We start from the raw sequence: 24666 nt of genomic DNA on the forward strand, positions 1-24666 counted from the left end.
GTGTCGTCCGTTCTAAGCTAGACGACCACTTTCTGAGTTCAGACCACAGGCCACCTTCACGCAGGCGGCTGCCATTTTTCACAGACCTCCATGCTGAGGTGTCATGGTCGTGGAAAAGTCCATTTTCAGCGCGTGTTTCTTCCCCTGCCATGTCTGACTTTTCGGCCAATATAGGGCTTGAAAGCCATGGGTATGGGGCGATGCCTAGGATTGAAGAGACGCTTGCGGGCTATCTCTCACCTACATCAACCGCATGGAGGAAGCCTGCCCTTCCATACAAGCCATGTAGAACCACTTCAGCCCTTGTGGGTAAGGCCTATGCGGCAGCAGGACAAGCATGTGCGGCCCTGCACACCATGGCGGTTTTGCAGGCCTACCAAGCTGACCTGCTTACAGACCTCAACAGTGGCGAGGGATTGGAACCTCAGGTGGTGTCTGAGCTCCGCCGAGCCACTGACATTGCGCTCCGTGCAACAAAGCAGACGGCCCGCTCCATAGGCCGTTCAATGGCTGTGTTGGTTGCCATGGAGAGGCAGCTGTGGCTCACTTTAACTGACATCAAAGATAAGGAAAAGTCCTCTCTCCTGGACACCCCAGTTTCACCTCAGGGCTTGTTCGGCGACGCAGTGAGTACTGTCGTCGACAGGCATCAGGAGGCAAAACGCCAGTCGGCAGCATTCAGAGAGTTTCTCCCCCACAGCGGCGAGCAGCCTGGGCCATCTTCCAGCCGCACCCAACCCTCTCCTAGCTGACTCAGGGCAGTAAAAAGGGTTAGTGTGGGTGCCCGTGCCCCCCCATCCAAGACTAGGGAGGCCGGTCGGCATACCCGGGCCCAGTCCCGTCAGGTGAGAGGGGACCTTTGGTCCGTCATCTCGGCCAGGCAGTCTACAAAGGAGCCCTGATGCTCGAGGGCTGGGGTTCCTAGGAGCATCCTATTCAGGAAGGCCCCCTCTACTGCCTGCCCGCCACCTCCGGCGGTTCAGGGAGCAGTAGGGTCTGTGCCTGCTCCTCATCCTTGCACGGAGCTCCCTGAGTTGGCACCTGCCAGTTTCAGGGCACTCGGGAGGTCTGCACGAGGTTGACACCACTATCAGACAGCCAGGCAGCGTGGAAACTTCTGCCAGGTGTGTCTCAGTGGGTCCTGGGTACCGTAGGAAAAGGCTACAGCATCCGGTTCTCCTCCCGTCCTCTGTGCTTCCAAGGTGTGCTGCCCACGATTGTTGGGCAGGCACCAGGCAGTGTTCCTCCAAGAGGAACGTCTCTCACTCCTGAGGAAAGGGGCCTTAGAGCTTTTTCCCATCCCAGAGCGGGACTCCGGTTTCTACAGCCGATATTTTGTTGTCCCCAAGAAGGACGGGGGGCTGTGTCCAATTTTAGACCTCTGGGCTCTGAACTGTACTCTGAAGACGTACAAGTTCGAGATGCTCATGCTCAAGGTTATCGTGTTCCAGATCAGGTCTAAAGACTGATTTGGTATGATCGACCTTGTGGACGCTTATTTTCACATAGATGTCCTGCCAGAGCACAGGACGTTCCTCAGGTTCACTTTTGGGGGGCGAAGTGTACCAGTATTTTGTTCTTTCTTTTGGCCTAGCCCTTTTCACCACGCATGTTAACAAGGTGCATGGACGCTGCCCGGGCACTGTTTTGTCTCCGGGGCATCCGTGTACTGAATTACCTGGACGACTGGCTCATTCTGGCCCAGTCGAAGGCTATGGTGGCCAGTCATCGAGATGCTGTGCTTGCCCATATGAGGTCTCTAGGCCTCAGGTTGGACCCAGATAAGTGTGTGCTTTCTCCTTTTTAGAGAACCACCTTTCTGGGGCTAGTTTGGGACTGGGGTTCCTAGGAGCATCCTATTCAGGAAGGCCCCCTCTACTGCCTGCCCGCCACCTCCGGCGTTTCAGGGAGCAGTAGGGTCTGTGCCTGCTCCTCATCCTTGCACGGAGCTCCCTGAGTTGGCACCTGCCAGTTTCAGGGCACTCGGGAGGTCTGCACGAGGTTGACACCACTATCAGACAGCCAGGCAGCGTGGAAACTTCTGCCAGGTGTGTCTCAGTGGGTCCTGGGTACCGTAGGAAAAGGCTACAGCATCCGGTTCTCCTCCCGTCCTCTGTGCTTCCAAGGTGTGCTGCCCACGATTGTTGGGCAGGCACCAGGCATCTGTCTCCCGCTTGGGTGGCTTCCATCTTGCCAGCGGTGAAAGCTATTTGGCTAGGCCAAGGCCTCTCTGTCGCTGAGTCACAGAGGGTGCTCGGCCTCATGTTGGAAGCAGCCAACGTTATCCCTTTGGGTCTGCTTCACATGAGGCCACTCCAGCTTTGACTCAGGGGTGCGGGCTTTCATCCTCGCAGACATCCCCTGAGGGTTATAAGGGTTACACGCTGTGGGCTTCGTGCCCTTCCTATGTGGTGAGACCCCGGTTTCTGGCTTTGGGTCCCACTCTACGGGCGTGTCATCGTCGCAGGACTCTTTCGATGGACGCCTCGCTTTCGGGCTGGGGAGCGGCCTAGGATGGCCGTCCTGCCCAGGGTCTATGGGAGGGCCCTTATCTCTCGTGGCACATAAACTGCCTGGAGATGAGGGTTGTGTTTCTAACACTTCCTTCCACACCTCAGGGGCTGCCATGTCTTAGTACGGACAGACAGCACTGCGGTGGTTCCCCATATCAATCATCAGGGTGGTCTGCGTTTGTGCCCCCATTTCAGGTTGGCACAGCAGATTCTGCTCTGTGCAGAGACCAGGTTCCTTTCACTGAGAGCGATTTTCATCCCAGGGCATGTAAATAGGGAGGCAGACTCCCTGCCGAGGCAGGTGCTGAGGCCCAGGGAGTGACGTCTCCACCCCCACGTGGTGGAGAGGATTTGGTACGCCTTCCCCCCATAGCTCTGCTCCTGCAAGTCCTAGCCAGAGTGTGCCATGACCGGGTCAGCCTTCTCCTAGTTGCCCCTCGTTGGCCCTCGCGAGTTGATTCACGGTCCTAGCCTCCCTCCTGAACAGCACTCCATGGGAGGTTCCCATCAGGGATGGTCTCCTCTCTAAGGTGCTGAGGGCAATCCTATACCCCCACCCTGAGATGTGGAAGCTTCGGGTCTGGCCCCCGAGAGGGACCAGTCCCTAGAGGCAGGCATCTCATCTGAGATGACCGAGTCTCTACTGAATGCTAGGGCTCCCTCCATTACGAAGCTATATGCTCTGAAGTGGAGGCTTTTTCGCCTCTGGGATGATGAAAACTGTCAGGATCCAGTTCACTGCCTGGTCGGTACAGTGCTGGAGTTCCTGCAGTCTTGCTTTTCTCGGGGCCTGTCCCCCTCTACTTTGAAGGTGTACATGGCTGCCATCACTGCGAACCACGAGCCTGTCCTCGGGGTCTCCTTGGGTAGCCACCCTCTGGTCTCTCACTTTCTGCGTGGTGTCAGGCAGCTGAGGCCTTCCTGCAGACCGCACCTTTCTTCCTGGGACCTCTCTGTGGTCCTGGAGGGGCTGCTGGAAGCCCCCTTTAAGCCCATGGAGTCGGCCTCTGAGAAGTTTCTGACCCTTAAGGTGCCCAGGATGGCTGGCTGTCCAGTCATACTGCTGGCCTACTGTCCCCCGCCCCATGAGTCGGCGGAACAGGAGAGGCTGCATTGGCTTTGCCCACTGAGGTCCTTGAGGACTTATGTCTACCGCTTGTGGAGTAACTCCTAACCCTTTTTGTCTGTCTTGGGCAGGAATAGGGATAATCCAGTTTCCAAGCAGCGCCTGGTGTACTGGGTAGTGGAGGCCATTAGCTCAGGCCTATGAGGTCTTGCCTCGCCTCTCGGCATCAGGGCTAACTCCGCTAGTGGCATTGCCTCATCCAGTGCCTTGGCCTGGGGTGTTCCCTTTGAAGATGTTTGTGTTGCGGCAGGTTGGTCCTCTCTGCACACCTTTATATGGTTCTATAACCTGGTCGTGGACCCTACTCCAGGGTCCCAGGTCCAGCAGGGCCTTGAAGGTCTGTTCCCAGTCTGCTCATGCTCTCTCACAGCCTCTGGCACAGTCATCGACCGGTGGGTGGCAACGTGGGTATTGGCGTTCCCATAGCGTTAGCACTGACACAGCGTCGAGTTCCCTCGAAAGGGAACTACACCAGGTTGCGTATGTAACCCGGTTCCCTGAGAAGGGAACGAGATGCTGCGTCGCTGGCCACACTCCGGGCATCCTCTCGCGCTTCCTTCAGACAAGTAGAAGCTGGAGTAGTGTGACGTAGATGCCCTTATATGGACTTGCTGGCGTGTAATCACTCCGTCACGTGTATTTCCTGAGCCATTAAAATGGCGTGTGTGCACACAGATCTTCAGACACAACTTCCTCACAGAAGCGTTCCCATAGTGTCAGCACTGACGCAGCGTCTCGTTCCCTTCTCAGCGAAGTGTAGGTCTCTACACATACATGTAACCCTCTAGGGCAGCAGTGACCCATCTTATCCGGAAAGATCCAGTGTGTGGTGCAGGTTTTCATACCAACCAAGCAGAAGCCACACCAGAGTCTACTAAAAGCCAAGAACAAATGATTAAACAGGTGGAATCAGATGTGGCTTCTGCTTTGTTGGAATGAAAACCTGCACCCACAGCGGCACGTTGTGGATAAGATTGGACACCGCTGCTCTAGGGGCTACTTCATCAGATATGAAAATATGGAAACCTGGGTGCCCAGCTTTTGATGAACTGGCTGGGTTTTACACCAATACCAATAACCCTAGTCGAAAACAATAAGGATAAACCTACTGTGTCTCCATTCTCTACACTAACAAAATCCAAAAACTAATAATGAAATTCAAACAAAAGAAAGACTTATAAAGATGAACACAAGTTGAATTTATTAATAAAATCGATCAACAAAAAAACACATTAACAAAAAATGCCTTCCAATTAAGTTCAAATGTTAAGCCTTACTTTGAATTATCAGAATCAAAAGGTGCAGTAAATGTTATTGCAAAATAATAAGCTTTAAATGATTAAATTATTAGAAAGAACCCATATTAGCTAATAATGACAATTGCACAGAAAAATTAACAATTAACAACAGAGAATCAATGCTGTGTTAATTAATAATTAAGAATCAATTACATTCAAAAACAAATTAAATACTTTTTTAAGAATTAAAAAAATAAAAAGATAACCCAACTGTTCAGTAGTGTTTACTCAAAATAAACACTAGTGCACTCTATGTTGAGACACGTGAGAATAATCCATTGACATGAAATATACATGACGATTGTTGTTTTTATTTCTAGTTCAACCATGTGGGTATATCTCGCACCTTAAAAAGTAGTTCAGTATTCATGGAGGGGGAAAAAGACTTCATAAAATATCCGTCGATCATGCTAACAGTAACATATTATCATAGCGATTAGCATCCGTGTAGCTAAAGTAGCTTGCTAAGAAAACGAGCTGTCCGCTAACATGTCACACGGTCTGTTCCTTAACACAGTTCTCAGGAAACAGTCAGGGAATACTCAAACTCAAACTTAAACGACATCTCTCTCAGACACATCACATCCTTCGATCTTTCCCGCTTCTCCTTTTTTCCCCGCGTCTTCTGGTTGGTGCGTCTTCTTGTTCCCGCACCAATAAACTTCATTAATGAATATACCCACTTGGGACTGGCCCAACCGATGCAGTCAATCATTCCAATATAAACCTTCTACTGCATAGAAGTTTCTAGAACATGAGGACACGTTAACAAATACACATTTGTGTATATCAAGTTCCAAACATTGCCTGTGCAACACAGTCCATGCATGAACATTAAAATGAAAACGTTGAGTGTGTTACATACAGAAGCAACAACTTCAACCTGCCAGAAGAGCAGAGATATTGGTTTAACCGACCCTTTGTCATTGTCTGAGGCCCTGCACAATGATGGAGCCCCTGACCATATAGTCCTAATATAGTAGATATAAAAAGTCTAAACACTTCTGTTACAGTTAAAGATGTTAGTGATAAAGCAAGATATTAAAAACAAGATAACTCTTGTTATCTTGTCACATCTTTTCCTAATTATATGTGACACTAAACAAATAGAAAAGTTTTACAAAAAAAAAAAAGAATAAGAGTAAATTTATAATAACTTGTTTAATAACCTGCACCACTTTATAGAAAAAAATGGGGTTTTGGATAATCATTTAGTTATCCGCATTACTCTGCACAGTTTGCATAAATGTCTGCATCCTCATAGTCATTTTCCAGGTCATTACTTTGTTCCTCAGCATCAACATGAATATAGTCATCATCTGCATCACTTCTTTGTTCAGCAGCTTCGACATCAAGGTAGATGTTATCCGAGTCCTCTGAATCATCCTTCTGGTAGAAATTGGTTTCATAAACATCGTCGTCATCTTTCTCATTCTCTGCTTGGTGACACTCATATGTGTTTTTAGCACCTACAAATTGATTGTGACAAAATACACACAGGTTTATAGATCAATTTTTCTATATAAAAATTCAAGAATAATACAAGTAATAAATAAAAGCATTTATGTTGTGATGTTATACAAAAATAATCAATAATATTGATTACATGCTTAAATGTTTTAGATAAATGTTCACCATGTCACCAGTAGACATTTTTAAAAAAAAAAAAATCTTAGGAGGACTTATGAAGACTTCCCCCATCTAGAAGTCTCTATTTAGGTTATTGATATATTACAGTCAGCTGGATGTTTTTTTTGGAATGGATGTTTTTTAATATACTGAAACATTTATGAGTTTTGATAATTTTGATAACTCACGCAGTGAGTCACTCTTTGTGTCACTCTGAAATTTCGATCTTTTCTGTGTCTTCACAAAGCAAATTATGGCTGGAACTAAGATGAGAAGCAGTCCTGCTGTTACTCCCATACCAATGTATAGCGTCAGTGATGCTGAAAGAGAGTCAAGTTTTTCAAATACTAAACTGCAAAACAGAAAAATAGATGTAGTTTATTTTAATTTACCTTTAACAGCAACAAAAAGGGGTTCTGTGGTAGTGGAGGTAAAGGTACGTGAAGACACTTTAACTTCATAAGTACAGCTGTAGTTTCCCTGATGATCAAAATCTGCTTCAGGAAAAAGGAAGACAGCCGAGTGGTTAACAGCTGACTGAGTTCTGGAGATGTTGGATTCACTGAAGCCCAAGTGGAAGGAACCTCCTGTATACTGAGGTTCAGTGGAGCAGATGATGGAGAAGCCATAGCCCCTGATCATTTCTGGTCTTTCAGGCCCGTAGTGGTACCATCCATCAGCAGCAATGAAGGAGATATTGGGCTGCTGCAAGTTCACTATAAAACAACAAGCAAGGATTATCAGAAATTAATATTTTAATATAAAAGAGCTACTGAAAATCAAGAAATTTACAAAAATAGATTGCAGTTTGAGCTGTAAATACTGTATGGTACTGGCAGTAAATGTCTAGAGAAGGTCACTCACCCACAGTGATGTTAATGAAGTTGCTCCAGGATGATGTGGAGTCACTTTCCCTGTATGAGTAGTCACAGGTGTACTGACCCTGATGTGAGGCATCTACAGTCAGAGTAAATGTTGTTGTAGTCTCTGCAGTTTGTTTCTTTATCAATGTCCCAGTTTTATACAAACTGAAGTCTACAGAGATGCATGATGGACTGGGTGTGGAACATGTGAACTGCAGGACTTCTCCAGGTGAGACCACAGAGTTTGAGGAGATCTGAGTCAGTGTTGGACTCTGCATGTCTTAAAGAAATATGTTTCATAATATTGTAAATGTATTCATTTTAAACAGGGTACAAAATATATATAGATACATACATACATACAAATAAATAACAATAACTTACTTGAGCACATGACACCTGCATCTTCATAATGTCCACAGTTCTTTACTCCAAATCCACTGTGTGAACACTGATCTATGTAGCTCTCAGTTCCATTACACTGAACATTACTCAGCCAGGTTGGTTCGCTTCCCTGACCAAAGTGGGACTTTCGAGGAGCGCCGGTGACGTTACCACATCCAAGCTGTCTACACACCACCTCTGCATCCTTTAAGTCCCAGTTATCATCACACACTGTTCCCCACTGGGCTCTGTGCTGGATCTCCACTCGACCACAACATTTACTCGGACCATTCACCAGCCTGATCTCTCGGACTGAGTTAATATATGAAGAGACAGAAGGGTTTTATTAATTACTTATTTTTGATTGTACCAACTAGCCTGATATATAAAAAAAATCATATTAGAAACAAATGTAGCTGTATTTAAAATATCCTAACTAAATTCAATACTCAGCTAAATAATCAAATATTTTTTAGGTTTCTACAGTAAATGTATTGTGGTGCTTTCATTGTAAATGTAATGTGGCGCTTTCCTGCAGGTTTTCCACATTTTTCCACAAAATGACTGTATTAAAAGCAAAATATTTTCTGTCTTCACAAAGAAAATGATGACTGGAGCTAAGATAAGAAGCAGTCCTGCTGTTACTCCCATACCAATGTATGGCGTCAGTGATGCTGTAAGAGAGTCAAGTTTTTCAAATACTAAACTGCAAACACAAAAATAGACGTAGTTTATTTTAATATACCTTTAACAGCGACTAAAAAGGGTTCAGTGGTATTGGAGGTAAAGGTACGTGAAGACACTTTAACTTCATAAGTACAGCTGTAGTTTCCCTGATGATCAAAATCTGCTTCAGGAAAAAGGAAGACAGCCGAGTGGTTAACAGCTGACTGAGTTCTAGTGATGTTGGATTCACTGAAGCCCAAGTGGAAGGAACCTCCTGTATACTGAGGTTCAGTGGAGCAGATGATGGAGAAGCCATAGCCCCTGATCATTTCTGGTCTTTCAGGCCCGTAGTGGTACCATCCATCAGCAGCAATGAAGGAGATATTGGGCTGCTGCAAGTTCACTATAAAACAACAAGCAAGGATTATCAGAAATTAATATTTTAATATAAAAGAGCCACTGAAAATCAAGAAATTTACAAAAATAGATTGCAGTTTGAGTTGCTAATACTGTATTGTACTGACAGTAAATGTCCAGGGAATGTCACTCACCCACAGTGATGGTAATGGAGTTGCTCCTGGATGATGTGGAGTCACTTTCCTTGTATGAGTAGTCACAGGTGTACTGACCCTGATGTGAGGCATCTACAGTCAGAGTAAATGTTGTTGTAGTCTCTGCAGTTTGTTTCTTTATCAATGTCCCAGTTTTATACAAACTGAAGTCTACAGAGATGCATGATGGACTGGGTGTGGAACATGTGAACTGCAAGACTTCTCCAGGTGAAACCACAGAGTTTGAGGAGATCTGAGTCAGTGTTGGACTCTGCATGCCTTAAAGAAATATGTTTCATAATATTGTAAATGTATTAATTTTAAACAGGGTACAAAATATATATAAATACATACATAAATACAAATAAACAACAATAACTTACTTGAGCAAACGACACCAGCATCTTCATAATGTCCACAGTTCTTTACTCCAAATCCACTGTGTGAACACTGATCTATGTAGCTCTCAGTTCCATTACACTGAACATTACTCAGCCAGGTTGGTTCACTTCCTTGACCAAAGTGGGACTTTCGAGGAGCGCTGGTTACTTTACCACATCCAAGCTGTCTACACACCACCTCTGCATCCTTTAAGTCCCAGTTATCATCACACACTGTTCCCCACTGGGCTCTGTGCTGGATCTCCACTCGACCACAACATTTACTCGGACCATTCACCAGCCTGATCTCTCGGCCTGAGTTAATATATGAAAAGACAGAAGGGTTTTATTAATTAATTATTTTTGATTGTCCCAGTTAGCTTGATATATAAAAAAAAGTCATATTAGAAACAAATGTAGCTGTATTTAAAATATCCTAACTAAATTCAATACTCAGGTAAACAATCAAATATATTTTAGGTTTCTACAGTAAATGTATTCCACAACATCATCTCTTCTCTGCTCAACCAACCCAGCTCCACCTTCTTCATCCTCCCTGACTGCAGAAGACTTTGCTTCTTTCTACCAGGAGAAGATTGAGGAAATCTGCCGGACCTTCACTTCAGCCCCGACTGCACTTACATCTCAGAGTATGGATTCCCCTACACCTTTGTTGTCGCATTTCTCAACTGTAGCAGCAGAAGAGATTTTACAGCTCATCCAGTCTTGCAATCCTACTAGCTGCCCATTGGATGCACTCCCTTCCACTATGCTCCAGACCATCTCGCAAGACCTTCTGCCCTTCATTTACACTATCGTCAATAGATCCATAGCATCTGGTCAGGTACCAACTACGTTCAAGAGAGCAAGGGTTATTCCCATCCTAAAGAAACCTGCTCTGGATCCATCAGACATCAGTAACTACAGACCGGTATCACTTCTCTCGTTTCTTTAAAAAATTCTTGAACGCATTGTCTATAATCAACTGTCTGTCTATCTCTCACAGAACAACCTCCAAGACCCCAACCAGTCTGGCTTTAAAGCAGCTCATACCACAGAGACAGCCCTTTTGGATGTCTCTGAGAAACTACATGCTGCTAGATCAGCCAAACTGTCATCCGTCCTTATCCTCCTTGACCTTTCAGCAGCGTTTGATGCGGTCAACCACAAGACTCTCTTATCCACCCTCAGGAGTCTTGGGATTTGCGGATCAGCTTGGGAATGGTTCGTTTCCTACCTGGAAGGACGCTCATATCAGGTAACATGGAGGGGAGTGACATCTGCTCCACACAGACTCTCCACTGGTGTCCCTCAGGGCTCAGTACTTGGTCCTCATCTTTTCTCCCTGTATACTCACTCTCTTTGTGAAGTTATTTCCTCACATGGGTTCTCTTACCACTGCTATGCTGATGATACAACTTATCTTCTCTTTCCCACCCTCAGATGCCACAGCTTCTGACCGGATCTCAGCATGTCTGGCAAACATTTCATCATGGATGACTGCTCATCAGTTAAAGCTCAATCCTAGCAAAACTGAACTGCTGTTCATCCCAGGTGATTCATCCCCATGACCTTGCTATATCCTTACACAACGATCTGATCTCCCCTTCAGCCACATCTTACAACCTTGGGGTAACCATGGACAATCAACTGTCCTTTTCTTCTCATGTTGCTAATGTGACTCGCTCATGTCGGTTTGTTCTCTACAACACACAGGCTGCTCAGGTACTTGTTCAGTCTCTTGTCATTTCTAGACTGGATTACTGCAACGCACTGCTGGCAGGACTACCTTTGAATCCATCCTTTGCAAATTATCCAAAATGCAGCTGCCCGGCTTGTTTTCAACCTGCCAAAGTTCTCGCATACCACCCCGCTGCTGCGATCCCTCCACTGGCTTCCTGTAGCTGCACGCATCAGATTCAAAACACTGATGCTGGCCTACAAAGCCAAAAATGGACCACTTCCCTCTTACCTCAAAGCCCTCATCACTCCTCGCACTGCACCCCGTACCCTCAGATCTACCAGCACTGCTCGACTGGTTCCACCATCTCTCAGAGTAAGAGGCAAGTATACTACAAGACTCTTCGCTGTACTGGCACCAAGGTGGTGTAATGAACTTCCCCGAGAGGTCCGGACAGCTGAGTCACTGGCTATTTTCAAGCGGCGGTTGAAGACCTACTTATTCAGGAAACACTTCAACTAGCACTTCTTTCCTTATCTTTTGCATTTAAAAAAAAAAAAAAACACATTTGAACCTTTTTCATTGTAACGTTGAACAAATGTTTTAAACTCATGGTATCTTAAGTATGTAACTTAGTGAGCCAGCATTAATGTATTCAATGTTAGAGATTTAAGCACTTATGTACGTCGCTCTGGATAAGGGCGTCTGTCACATGCTGTAAATGTAAATGCAAATGTATTGTGGTGCTTTCCTGCAAGTTTTACACATTTTCCACAAAATGACTTCATTAAAAGCAAAATATTTTCTGTGTCTTCACAAAGCAAATGATGACTTGAATGACTAAGATAAGAAGCAGTCCTGCTTTTACTCCCATACCAATGTATGGCATAAGTGATGCTGAAAGAGAGTCAAGTTTTTCAAATACTAAACTGCAAAACACAAAAATATAAATAGATTATTTAAATTTACCTTTAACAGCAACAAAAAGGGGTTCTGTGGTAGTGGAGGTAAAGGTATGTGAAGACAATTTAACTTCATAAGTACAGCTGTAGTTTCCCTGATGATCAAAATCTGCTTCAGGAAAAAGGAAGACAACCGAGTGGTTAACAGCTGACTGAGTTCTGGAGATGTTGGATTCACTGAAGCCCAAGTGGAAGGAACCTCCTGTATACTGAGGTTCAGTGGAGCAGATGATGGAGAAGCCATAGCCCCTGATCATTTCTGGTCCTTCAGGCCCATAGTGGTACCATCCATCAGCAGCAATGAAGGAGATATTGGGCTGCTGCAAGTTCACTATAAAACAACAAGCAAGGATTATCAGAAATTTATATTTTAATAGGGGGCACGGTGGCTTAGTGGTTAGCACGTTCGCCTTACACCTCCGGTGTTGGGGGTTCGATTCCTGCCTCCGCCTTGTGTGTGTGGAGTTTGCATGTTCTCCCCGTGCCTCGGGGGTTTCATCCGGGTACTCCGGTTTCCTCCCCGGTCCAAAGACATGCATGGTAGGTTGATTCGCATCTCTGTAAAAATTGTCCGTAGTGTGTGATTGCGTGAGTGAATGAGAGTGTGTGTGTGCCCTGCGATGGGTTGGCACTCCGTCCAGGGTGTATCCTGCCTTGATGCCCGATGACGCCTGAGATAGGCACAGGCTCCCCGTGACCCGAGATAGTTCGGATAAGCGGTAGAAAATGAGTGAGAGAGAGTGAGTAATATTTTAATATAAAAGAGCTACTGAAATATACAAAAATAGATTGCAGTGAAAACCCCACAGCCTGATCTCTCGGACTGAGTTAATATATAAAAGAGAGAAGGGTTTTATTAATTACTCATTTTTGATTGTAGCAGTAAGCTTGAGATAAAAAATATTAGAAACAAACTGTACTTAAATATCTTAACTGAATTCAATATAGATTCTCAGCTGAACAATCAAATATGTGTTAGGTATCTACAGTGAAAAAATGTAATGTGGCCCAAGATTTACATATTTTTCCACACAATGACTGCATTCAGGGCAAAATATTTAAACCTGATAAGTGCAATGGGGACACGGTGGCTTAGTGGTTAGCACGTTTGCCTCACACCTCCAGGGTTGGGGTTTCGATTTCCAGCTTCACCTTGTGTGTGTAGAGTTTGCATGTTCTCCCCGTGCCTCTGGGGTTTCCTCCGCGTACTCCGGTTTCCTCCCCCGGTCCAAAGACATGCATGGTAGGTTTATTGGCATCTCTGGAAAATTGTCCGTAGTGTGCGAGTGCGTGAGTGAATGAGAGTGTGTGTGCCCTGCGATGGGTTGGCACTCCGTCCAGGGTGTATCCTGCCTTGATGCCCGATGATGCCTGAGATAGGCACAGGCTCCCCATCACCCGAGAAGTTCGGATAAGCGGTAGAAAATGAATGAATGAATGAATGAATGAATGATAAGTGCAGGACACACAAGACATAAAATATAGCATTTTAATTTGAAAAATGATTTTGTAAAAAGATGTACATGCACAGTGAGACATATCTAGACTAGACTAGCCTTCACTCCCCATGATTATCACTAACCACTGCATACAGTGAAAACCCCAGAAGACCTGCTGTACTGGAGATGCTCTGATCCAGTTGTCTAGCCATCACAATTGGCCACAAATATTAAAGTAACTTATTAAAGTAACTCAGACCCTTATGCTTGCCTGTTTTTCTGGTTCCAACATCACCATGGAGAGCTGACTGTTCTAATATATCTCACCACTTGACTGGTGCCGATTTAACAAGATAATAAATGTTATTATTGGTATTTCACGTAATAGTGGTTTTATTGTTTTGGCTGATCGGTGTATAAGAGCTCAGAAACCCACAGCACTGATGAACTTCCACAAATAGTAATTCATATTCTATAACAGTTTTTTCGTAATGTCTTTGTACTAATGCTGTAATTTCTATATCATCTCATCTCTAATGTAAATAACAGGACTCAAATTGAAAAGATGTTCCACATAATTAAATGTTACTCTAAATAAATAAACTGTATGATGTGTTTTCTGTTAACTAATCAAAGAAAAATAATCGTTGTCAAATTGTTATTGTATAAATCACTTAAATGAATGAAGCAATGAAGGAGATATTGGGCTCCTGCAAGTTCACTATAAAACAACAGACATGATTTGTCAGTATTTTAAATATAATAGCCAATTAATGTGTCTTGAGTTGCTAATACTGTATGGTACTGGCAGTAAATGTCTAGAGAATGTCACTCACCCACAGTGATGGTAATGGAGTTGCTCCTGGGTGATGTGGAGACACTTTCCTTGTAGGAGTAGTCACAGTTGTACTGACCCTGATGTGAGGAATCTACAGTCAGAGTAAATGTTGTTGTAGTCTCTGCAGTTTGTTTCTTTATCAATGTCCCAGTTTTATACAAACTGAAGTCTACAGAGATGCATGATGGACTGGGTGTGGAACATGTGAACTGCAGGACTTCTCCAGGTGAGACCACAGAGTTTGAGGAGATTTGTTTCAGTGTTGGACTCTGCATGTCTTAAAGAAATATGTTTCATAATATTGTAAATGTATTAATTTTAAACAGGGTACAAAAAATATATAAATACATACATAAATACAAATAAACAACAATAACTTACTTGAGCAAACGACACCTGCATCTTCATCATGTCCACAGTTCTCTACTCCAAATCCACTGTGTGAACACTGATCTATGTAGCTCTCAGTTCCATTACACTGAACATTACTCAACCAGGTTGGTTCACTTCCCTGAGCAAAGTGGGACTTTCGAGGAGCGCTGGTGACGTTACCACATCCAAGCTGTCTACACACCACCTCTGCATCCTTTAAGTCCCAGTTATCATCACACACTGTTCCCCACTGGGCTCTGTGCAGGATCTCCACTCGACCACAACATTTACTCGGACCATTCACCAGCCTGATCTCTCGGCCTGAGTTAATATATGAAAAGACAGAAGGGTTTTATTAATTACTTATTTTTGATTATACCAGTTAGCTTGAGATAAATAATATGAGAAACAAACTGTACTTAAATATCTTAACTGAATTCAATATAGATTCTCGCATTCAGGGCAAAATATTTAAACCTGATAAGTGCAGGACACACAAGACATAAAATATAGCATTTTAATTTGAAAAATGATTTTGTACAAACATGTACATGCACAGAATCAGAATCAGCAAGAACTTTATTGCCAGGCATGTTTTCACGTGCAAGTAATTTCTTTTAGTGACAGAAGCTCCACAGTGTAACAGAATGACATATACAATATAGACAAAATTGTATGTACACATGTACAAGTGTGAAATGTACAATTGAAATATATATATCGTCGCTGATGGGCGGAAACCTCCTATGTCCAAATTTGGTCAATTTCATATTTTTTCACATATCGATGCTATTGGTCAGTCCCCATGTGGGTCTGTTGTTATTAACCAATCTAAAGTCTTGAAAATAGCTTGAGCGCAAATCTCATAACTCCATTGGACACTTCAACTGTCCACCTCTTCTTCACTCCGCGGGAGAGCTTCGCGGCTTATTTCTCCTCAAGAAGAGTCGCAACGAATCAACACGTCTTCTGAGGTAAATGTCTTAAAAACACTGGGCTCAAAGAAACAAAAATCTTGACCCCCGCTAGTTCTGGTGCTCGTCTGAGGACAGGAATTTAACACAAGACAATCCACTGCAACGCGGACTAAACCCTGTGCACTGCAGATAAGGTACAGCATTTTTTTAATTTCCTGAAAAGTAATGGTTTTGGAGATACGAGGATTCCGCCCGACAGCGACGTTATACAAATATAGTCAATTTGTATGTACAAATGTGCAAGTGTGAAATGTGCAATGAAGTATACATAGTATGTGTTTTAAGTAAATAATGTGTAAGAATAGTGTTGTGTGTTCCATGTGTGTTAATTGTTCATCAGATGTATTGCCTGAGGGAAGAAACTGTTCCTATGTCTGGTCTTTCTGGTGCTCAGGGCTCTGTAGCGTCGACCAGTGAGACATGTCTAGACTACACTAGCCTTCACTCCCCATGAATATCACTGAGCCTTAAGCTACCATGACCCTGTCTCTGGTTCACTGATTGTCCTTCTTTGGACCACTTTTGTTAGGTACTAAACACTGCATACAGTGAAAACCCCACAAGACCTGCTGTACTGGAGATGCTCTGTTCCAGTTGTCTAGCCATCACAATTGGCCACAAATATTAAAGTAACTTATTAAAGTAACTCAGACCCTTATGCTTGCCTGTTTCCAACATCACCATGAAGAGATGACTGTTCTAAAATATCTTACCATTTGACTGGTGCCAATTTAACAAGATAATAAATGTTATAATTATGTTATTTCACATATCAGTGGTTTTAATGTTTTTGCTGATCGGTGTATAACAGCCCACAAACCCACATCACTGTTGAACTTTGATGTTCAAACAAATTTTCGATTAATATTCTATAACAGCTTTATAGTAATGTCTTTTCCATATCATCTCATCTCTAATGTGAAAAACTACATTTTGGTGATGGAACTACTGTGTATCTGCTATAACAGATATAATAACATGATAACAGGAATAAACGTGAAAAGATGTTACACATCCATTATAAATAGATAAAATGTATGATGTGTTTTCCTTTAACTAATCAAAAAAGTGAATAGTTGAATAAATTGTTATAGTATACACAGAATAAAACACTTTGTGATATAATCCTATAAGATCGTGCACCCCTAGCTTCAGTTTGTATAATATTTTAGCTCTTGTATCTGAATGGCAAAATGACTACATACATTATCATAACACTGACGACAAAGTCATAATATAAGAGATTTCTGTACCTGCGCAAGTAACACCAGCATCTTCTCTATGGCTACAGTCGTTTACTCCAAATCCTCTGTGAGTGCACTGTGTGATGGTGCTTTCATTTCCAGAACACTGAACATTATCCAGCCATATTTTGCCACTTCCCTGACCAAAGTGGGCACTTTGATGAGCAGTGACAGCTTTACCACATCTAGTCTGTCTACACACCACCTCTGCATCTTTCAGGTCCCAGTAGTCATCACACACTGTTCCCCACTGACCATTATACAGGATCTCCACTCTACCAGAGCAGGAGTCGTTGAAACCAGTGAGTCGTATGTTAGCGCCATCTAAAACAAACATCAGAAAGCACGTCCATGTTAATTAATCATAATGAATCTTATTACTGTATAGAATATTATAGCATTTGACCTCATATGCATGTTAGGTGAGAGGGTGGAGGTGGGGGTTTTACTTTGTTACTGTGATTGCTTTGGAAGCTTATTTTTTCTGTATGTTTTCTACTAAATGCTTGAATTTCCTTCCGGATCAATAAAGTGTCTGTCTGTCTGCCTGCCTGTACGTCTGTCTGTCTGTCTGTCTGTCTTTCTGTCTGTCTTTCTGTCTGTCTGTTTGTCCTCATATGAATACAATTCTCTCATTTCTAATCCTTTATTAATAAAGATTTCATGACTTTCACATAATGAATAATAATATAATTTGCATTAGGTCATTAAATGTAACTCAGTATTATTAATTCAATTCTTTACTATTTTACGAAACCCACCACCTCTTCTCTGTTCTTAGGTTGATAAATTCATTTCTAAAGACTATTATTGCCGCTCCAAAGAGAGGGAGAGAAGAAAGTTTTCCTGACAGCCTGCCTAGTGGACATCACCACAGTAATCATTAGTGTATGAATTAGTGAACATGACTAGTCTCTGCAACACAGCGTAATTAACTATAGGAGGCAGATGAACACAATACTCACAGACCATCAGTTAGCACAATACTCACAGATAAGACAACACTCACAGACCATCAGTCAACACAACACTCACAGACCATCAGTCAACACAATATTCACAGACCATCAGTCAACACAATACTCACAAATAACACAATACTCACAGACCATCAGTCAACACAACACTCACAGACCCTCAGTCAACACAACACTCACAGACCATCAGTCAACACAACACTCACAGACAACACAATACTCACAGACCCTCAGTCAACACAACACTCACAGACCCTCAGTCAACACAACACTCACAGACAACACAATACTCACAGACCATCAGTCAACACAAAATTCACAGACAACACAATACTCACAGACCATCAGTCAACACAATACTCACAGTCAACACAACACTCACAGACCATCAGTCAACACAACACTCACAGTCAACACAATACTCACAGACCATCAGTCAACACAATACTCACAGACCATCAGTAAACACAACAATCACAGTCAACACAACACTCACAGACCATCAGTCAATACCAGACTCACAGACAACACAATACTCACAGACAACACAATACTCACAGACCATCAGTCAACACAATACTCACAGACAACACAATACTCACAGACCATCAGTCAACACAACACTCACAGACCATCAGTCAACACAATACTCACAGACCATCAGTCAACACAACACTCACAGACCATCAGTCAACACAATACTCACAGACCATCAGTGAATACACTACTCACAGACCATGGTCTCATGAATACACTACTCACAGTCCATCAAAACAATACTCACAGATAACACAATACTCACAGACAACACAATACACCACAGACCATCAGACAACACAATACTCACAGACCATCAGTCAACACAACACTCACAGACCATCAGTCAAATCAATACTCACAGATAACACAATACTAACAGACAACACACTACTCACAGACCATCAATCAACACAACACTCACAGACCATCAGTCAAAACAATACTGACAGATAACACAATACTCATAGACCATCAGTCAACCCAATACTCACAGACCATCAGTCAACCCAATACTCACAGACCATCAGTCAACACAATACTCACAAACACAACACTCACAGACCATCAATCAACACAATACTCGCAGACAACACAATACTCACAGACAACACAATACTCACAGACCATCAGACAACACAATACTCACAGAGAACACAATACTCACAAAACCTCAGTCAACACAATACTCACATATAACAATACTCACAGACCATCAGACAACACGATACTCACAGACAATACAATACTCACAGACAACACAATACTCACAAACCCTCAGTCAACACAATACTCACAGATAACACAACACTCACAGACCCTCAGTCAACACAATACTCACAGACCATCAGTCAACACAATACTCACAGACCATCAGTCAACACAATACTCACAGACAACACAACACTCACAGATAACACAACACTCACAGACCATCAGTCAACACAATACTCACAGACCATCAGTCAACACAATACTCACAGACCATCAGTCAACACAATACTCACAGACCATCAGTCAACACAATACTTGCAGACCCTCAGTCAACACAATACTCACAGACCATCAGTCAACACAATACTCACAGACAACACAACACTCACAGATAACACAATACTCACAGACCATCAGTCAACACAATACTCACAGACGATCAGTCAACACAATACTCATAGACCAAACAATACTCACAGACCATCAGTCAACACAAAAATCACAGACAACACAACACTTACAGACCATCAGTCAACACAATAATCGCAGACCATCAGTCAACACAACACTCACAGACCATCAGTCAACACAACACTCACAGACCATCAGTCAACACAACACTCACAGACAACACAACACTTACAGACCATCAGTCAACACAATAATCGCAGACCATCAGTCAACACAACACTCACAGACCATCAGTCAACACAACACTCACAGACCATCAGTCAACACAACACTCACAGACCATCAGTCAAAACAATACTCACAGTAAACAAAATACTCACAGACCATCAGTCAACACAACAATCACAGACCCTCAGTCAACACAACACTCACAGACCATCAGAAAACACAACACTCATAGATAGCATAACACTCACAGACCCTCAGTCAACACAACACTCACAGACCATCAGTCAACACAACACTCACAGACCATCAACCAACACAACACTCACAGACAACACAACACTCACAGACCATCAGTCAACACAACACTCACAGACCATCAGTCAACACAACACTCACAGACCATCAGCCAACACAACACTCACATACAACACAACACTCACAGACCCTCAGTCAACACAACACTCACAGACAATCAGTCAACACAACACTCACAGACAATCAGTCAACACAACACTCACAGACAATACAATACTCACAGACCATCAGTCAACACAATACTCACAGACCATCATTCCACACAAAAATCACAAACAATACAACACTTACAGACCATCAGTCAACACAACACTCACAGACCATCAGTCAACACAATACTCACAGACCATCAGTCAACACAATACTCAGGGTCCATCAGTCAACACAATACTCAGGGACCATCAGTCAACACACTACTCACAGACCATCAGTCAACGCAATACTCACAGACAACACAATACTCACAGACCATCAGACAAGACAATACTCACAGACAACACAATACTCAGACAACACAATACTCACAGACCCTCAGTCAACACAATACTCACAGACCATCAGTCAACACAACACTCACAGACCATCAGACAACACAATACTCACAGACAACACAATACTCAGACAACACAATACTCACAGACCCTCAGTCAACACAATACTCACAGACAACACAATACTCACAGACCATCAGTCAACACAACACTCACATAACATCAGTCAACACAACACTCTCAGACAACACAATACTCAAGACCATCAGTCAACACAACACTCACAGACAACACAATACTCAAGACCATCAGTCAACACAATACTCACAGACCATCAGTCAACACAACACTCACATACCATCAGTCAACACAACACTCTCAGACAACACAATACTCAGAGACCATCAATCAACACAATACTCACAGACAACACAATACTCACAGACCATCAGTCAACACAATACTCACAGACCATCATTCCACACAAAAATCACAGACAACACAATACTCACAGACCATCAGTCAACACAATACGCACAGACCATCATTCCACACAAAAATCACAGACAACACAACACTTACAGACCATTAGTCAACACAACACTCACAGACCATCAGTCAACACAATACTCACGGACCATCAGTCAACACACTACTCAGACCATCAGTCAACACAACACTCACAGACCATCAGTCAAAACAATACTCACAGATAACACAATACTCAAGACCATCAGACAAGACAATACTCACAGACCATCAGTCAACACAATACTCAGGGACCATCAGTCAACACAATACTCAGGGACCATCAGTCAACACACTACTCACAGACCATCAGTCAACGCAATACTCACAGACAACACAATACTCACAGACCATCAGACAAGACAATACTCACAGACAACACAATACTCAGACAACACAATACTCACAGACCCTCAGTCAACACAATACTCACAGACCATCAGTCAACACAACACTCACAGACCATCAGACAACACAATACTCACAGACAACACAATACTCAGACAACACAATACTCACAGACCCTCAGTCAACACAATACTCACAGACAACACAATACTCACAGACAACACAACACTCACATACCATCAGTCAACACAACACTCTCAGACAACACAATACTCAGAGACCATCAGTCAATACAATACTCACAGACAACACAATACTCACAGACCATCAGTCAACACAATACTCACAGACCATCATTCCACACAAAAATCACAAACAATACAACACTTACAGACCATCAGTCAACACAACACTCACAGACCATCAGTCAACACAATACTCACGGACCATCAGTCAACACAATACTCAGGGACCATCAGTCAACACAATACTCAGGGACCATCAGTCAACACACTACTCACAGACCATCAGTCAACGCAATACTCACAGACAACACAATACTCACAGACCATCAGACAAGACAATACTCACAGACAACACAATACTCAGACAACACAATACTCACAGACCCTCAGTCAACACAATACTCACAGACCATCAGTCAACACAACACTCACAGACCATCAGACAACACAATACTCACAGACAACACAATACTCACAGACCCTCAGTCAACACAATACTCACAGACAACACAATACTCACAGACCATCAGTCAACACAACACTCACATACCCATCAGTCAACACAACACTCTCAGACAACACAATACTCAGAGACCATCAGTCAATACAATACTCACAGACAACACAATACTCACAGACCATCAGTCAACACAATACTCACAGACCATCATTCCACACAAAAATCACAAACAATACAACACTTACAGACCATCAGTCAACACAACACTCACAGACCATCAGTCAACACAATACTCACGGACCATCAGTCAACACACTACTCACAGACCATCAGTCAACACAACACTCACAGACCATCAGTCAAAACAATACTCACAGATAACACAATACTCACAGACCATCAGTCAACACAATACTCACAAACACTCACAGACCATCAATCAACACAATACTCACAAACAACACAATACTTACAGACCATCAGTCAACACAATACTCACAGTCAACACAATACTCACAGACCATCAGACAACACAATACTCACAGACAACACAATACTTAGACAACACAATACTCACAGACCCTCAGTCAACACAATACTCACAGACCATCAGTCAACACAACACTCACAGACCATCAGACAACACAATACTCACAGACAACACAATACTCAGACAACACAATACTCACAGACCCTCAGACAACACAATACTCACAGACCATCAGTCAACACAATACTCACAGACCAACAGTCAAAACAATACTCACAGATAACACAATACTCACAGACCATCAGTCAACACAATACTCACAAACACAACACTCACAGACCCTCAGTTATCACACCACTCACAGACCATCAGTCAGCACAACACTCACAGCCCATCAGTCAAAACAATACTCACAGATAACACAATACTCACAGACCATCAGACAACACAATACTCACAGACAACACAATACTCACAGACCCTCAGTCAACACAATACTCACAGACCCTCAAGTCAACACAATACTCACAGAATATCAGTCAACACAATACTCACAGATAACACAATACTCACAGACCATCAGTCAACACAATACTCACAGACTATCAGTCAACATAATACTCACAAACAACACAAGTCACAGACCATCAGTCAACACAACACTCACACACCATCAGTCAACACAACACTCATAGATAACACAATACTCACAGACCATCAGTCAACACAATACTCACAGATAACACAATACTCACAGACCATCAGTCAACACAATACTCACAGACAACACACAACTCACAACCCTTTACACACAACACATTACACAAAAACCATTACAAACACATGACTCACAGATGATGTATCAATTATATAAAACTTCTACTCACAATTATCAGATTAATCAATTCATCAAATGGTTTAGTTTAATATTTTATGCCTTAAACACACTGACACACGCACAAAAAAATAGTTGTATGTATTATTAATTTTTTTAAATAAATAACAGCCACACTACACATGAGTAGGTATATACACAGCTTTTCCCACCTCCATTAAATCAGAAATATTTTATTTATCCCTTTTCAGGAAATGATTTGTTAATTAATAGGACTTTCTCAACAATATGCTAACAAGCTGAACGTTCTGAACAAACTTAAAGAACTAAGTGTAACTGGGCAAAGCTGAGTTTATGAAGTTGAGAATCAAAGACATCCTTGATCTTGGGGAAAGACTAGCCTTCACTCCCCATGATTATCACTAAACACTGCATACAGTGAAAACCCCACAAGACCTGCTGTACTGGAGATGCTCTGATCCAGTTGTCTAGCCATCACAATTGGCACAAATATTAAAGTAACTTATTAAAGTAACTCAGACCCTTATGCTTGCCTGTTTTTCTGGTTCCAACATCACCATGGAGAGCTGACTGTTCTAATATATCTCACCAATTGACTGGTGCCGATTTAACAAGATAATAAATGTTATTATTGTTATTTTACGTAATAGTGGTTTTATTGTTTTGGCTGATTGGTGTATAAGAGCTCAGAAACCCACAGCACTGATGAACTTCCACAAATAGTAATTCATATTCTATAACAGTTTTATCGTAATGTCTTTGTACTAATGCTGTAATTTCTATATCATCTCATCTCTAATGTAAATAACAGGACTCAAATTGAAAAGATGTTCAACATATTTAAATGTTACTCTAAATAAATAAATTGTATGATGTGTTTTCTGTTAACTAATCAAAGAAAAATAATCGTTGTCAAATTGTTATTGTATAAATCACTTAAATGAATGAAGCAATGAAGGAGATATTGGGCTGCTGCAAGTTCACTATAAAACAACAGAAATGATTTGTCAGTATTTTAAATGTAATAGCCAATTACAATAGTCTTGAGTTGCTAATACTGTATGGTACTGCAGTAAATGTCTAGAGAATGTCACTCACCCACAGTGATGGTAATGGAGTTGCTCCTGGATGATGTGGAGACAC

General features: G+C 42.6%; 1 protein-coding gene across 1 annotated transcript in view; it reads right to left on the reverse strand.

The window, feature by feature from the left end:
- LOC132861503 (deleted in malignant brain tumors 1 protein-like) overlaps window positions 1-24666 on the reverse strand; it is an 81267-nt gene that overhangs the window by 20322 nt on the left and 36279 nt on the right. Inside the window, exons 6-8 of the mRNA XM_060893062.1 lie at window positions 7814-8125; window positions 7431-7709; window positions 6959-7282 (exon numbers count right to left, since the gene is read on the reverse strand). Of these exons, the coding sequence (XP_060749045.1) occupies window positions 6959-7282; window positions 7431-7709; window positions 7814-8125 (915 nt within the window). The remainder of the gene's footprint in view (window positions 1-6958; window positions 7283-7430; window positions 7710-7813; window positions 8126-24666) is intronic.

The sequence above is a fragment of the Tachysurus vachellii genome, chromosome 18 (assembly GCF_030014155.1).
Source record: "Tachysurus vachellii isolate PV-2020 chromosome 18, HZAU_Pvac_v1, whole genome shotgun sequence".
Taxonomy (NCBI): domain Eukaryota; kingdom Metazoa; phylum Chordata; class Actinopteri; order Siluriformes; family Bagridae; genus Tachysurus; species Tachysurus vachellii.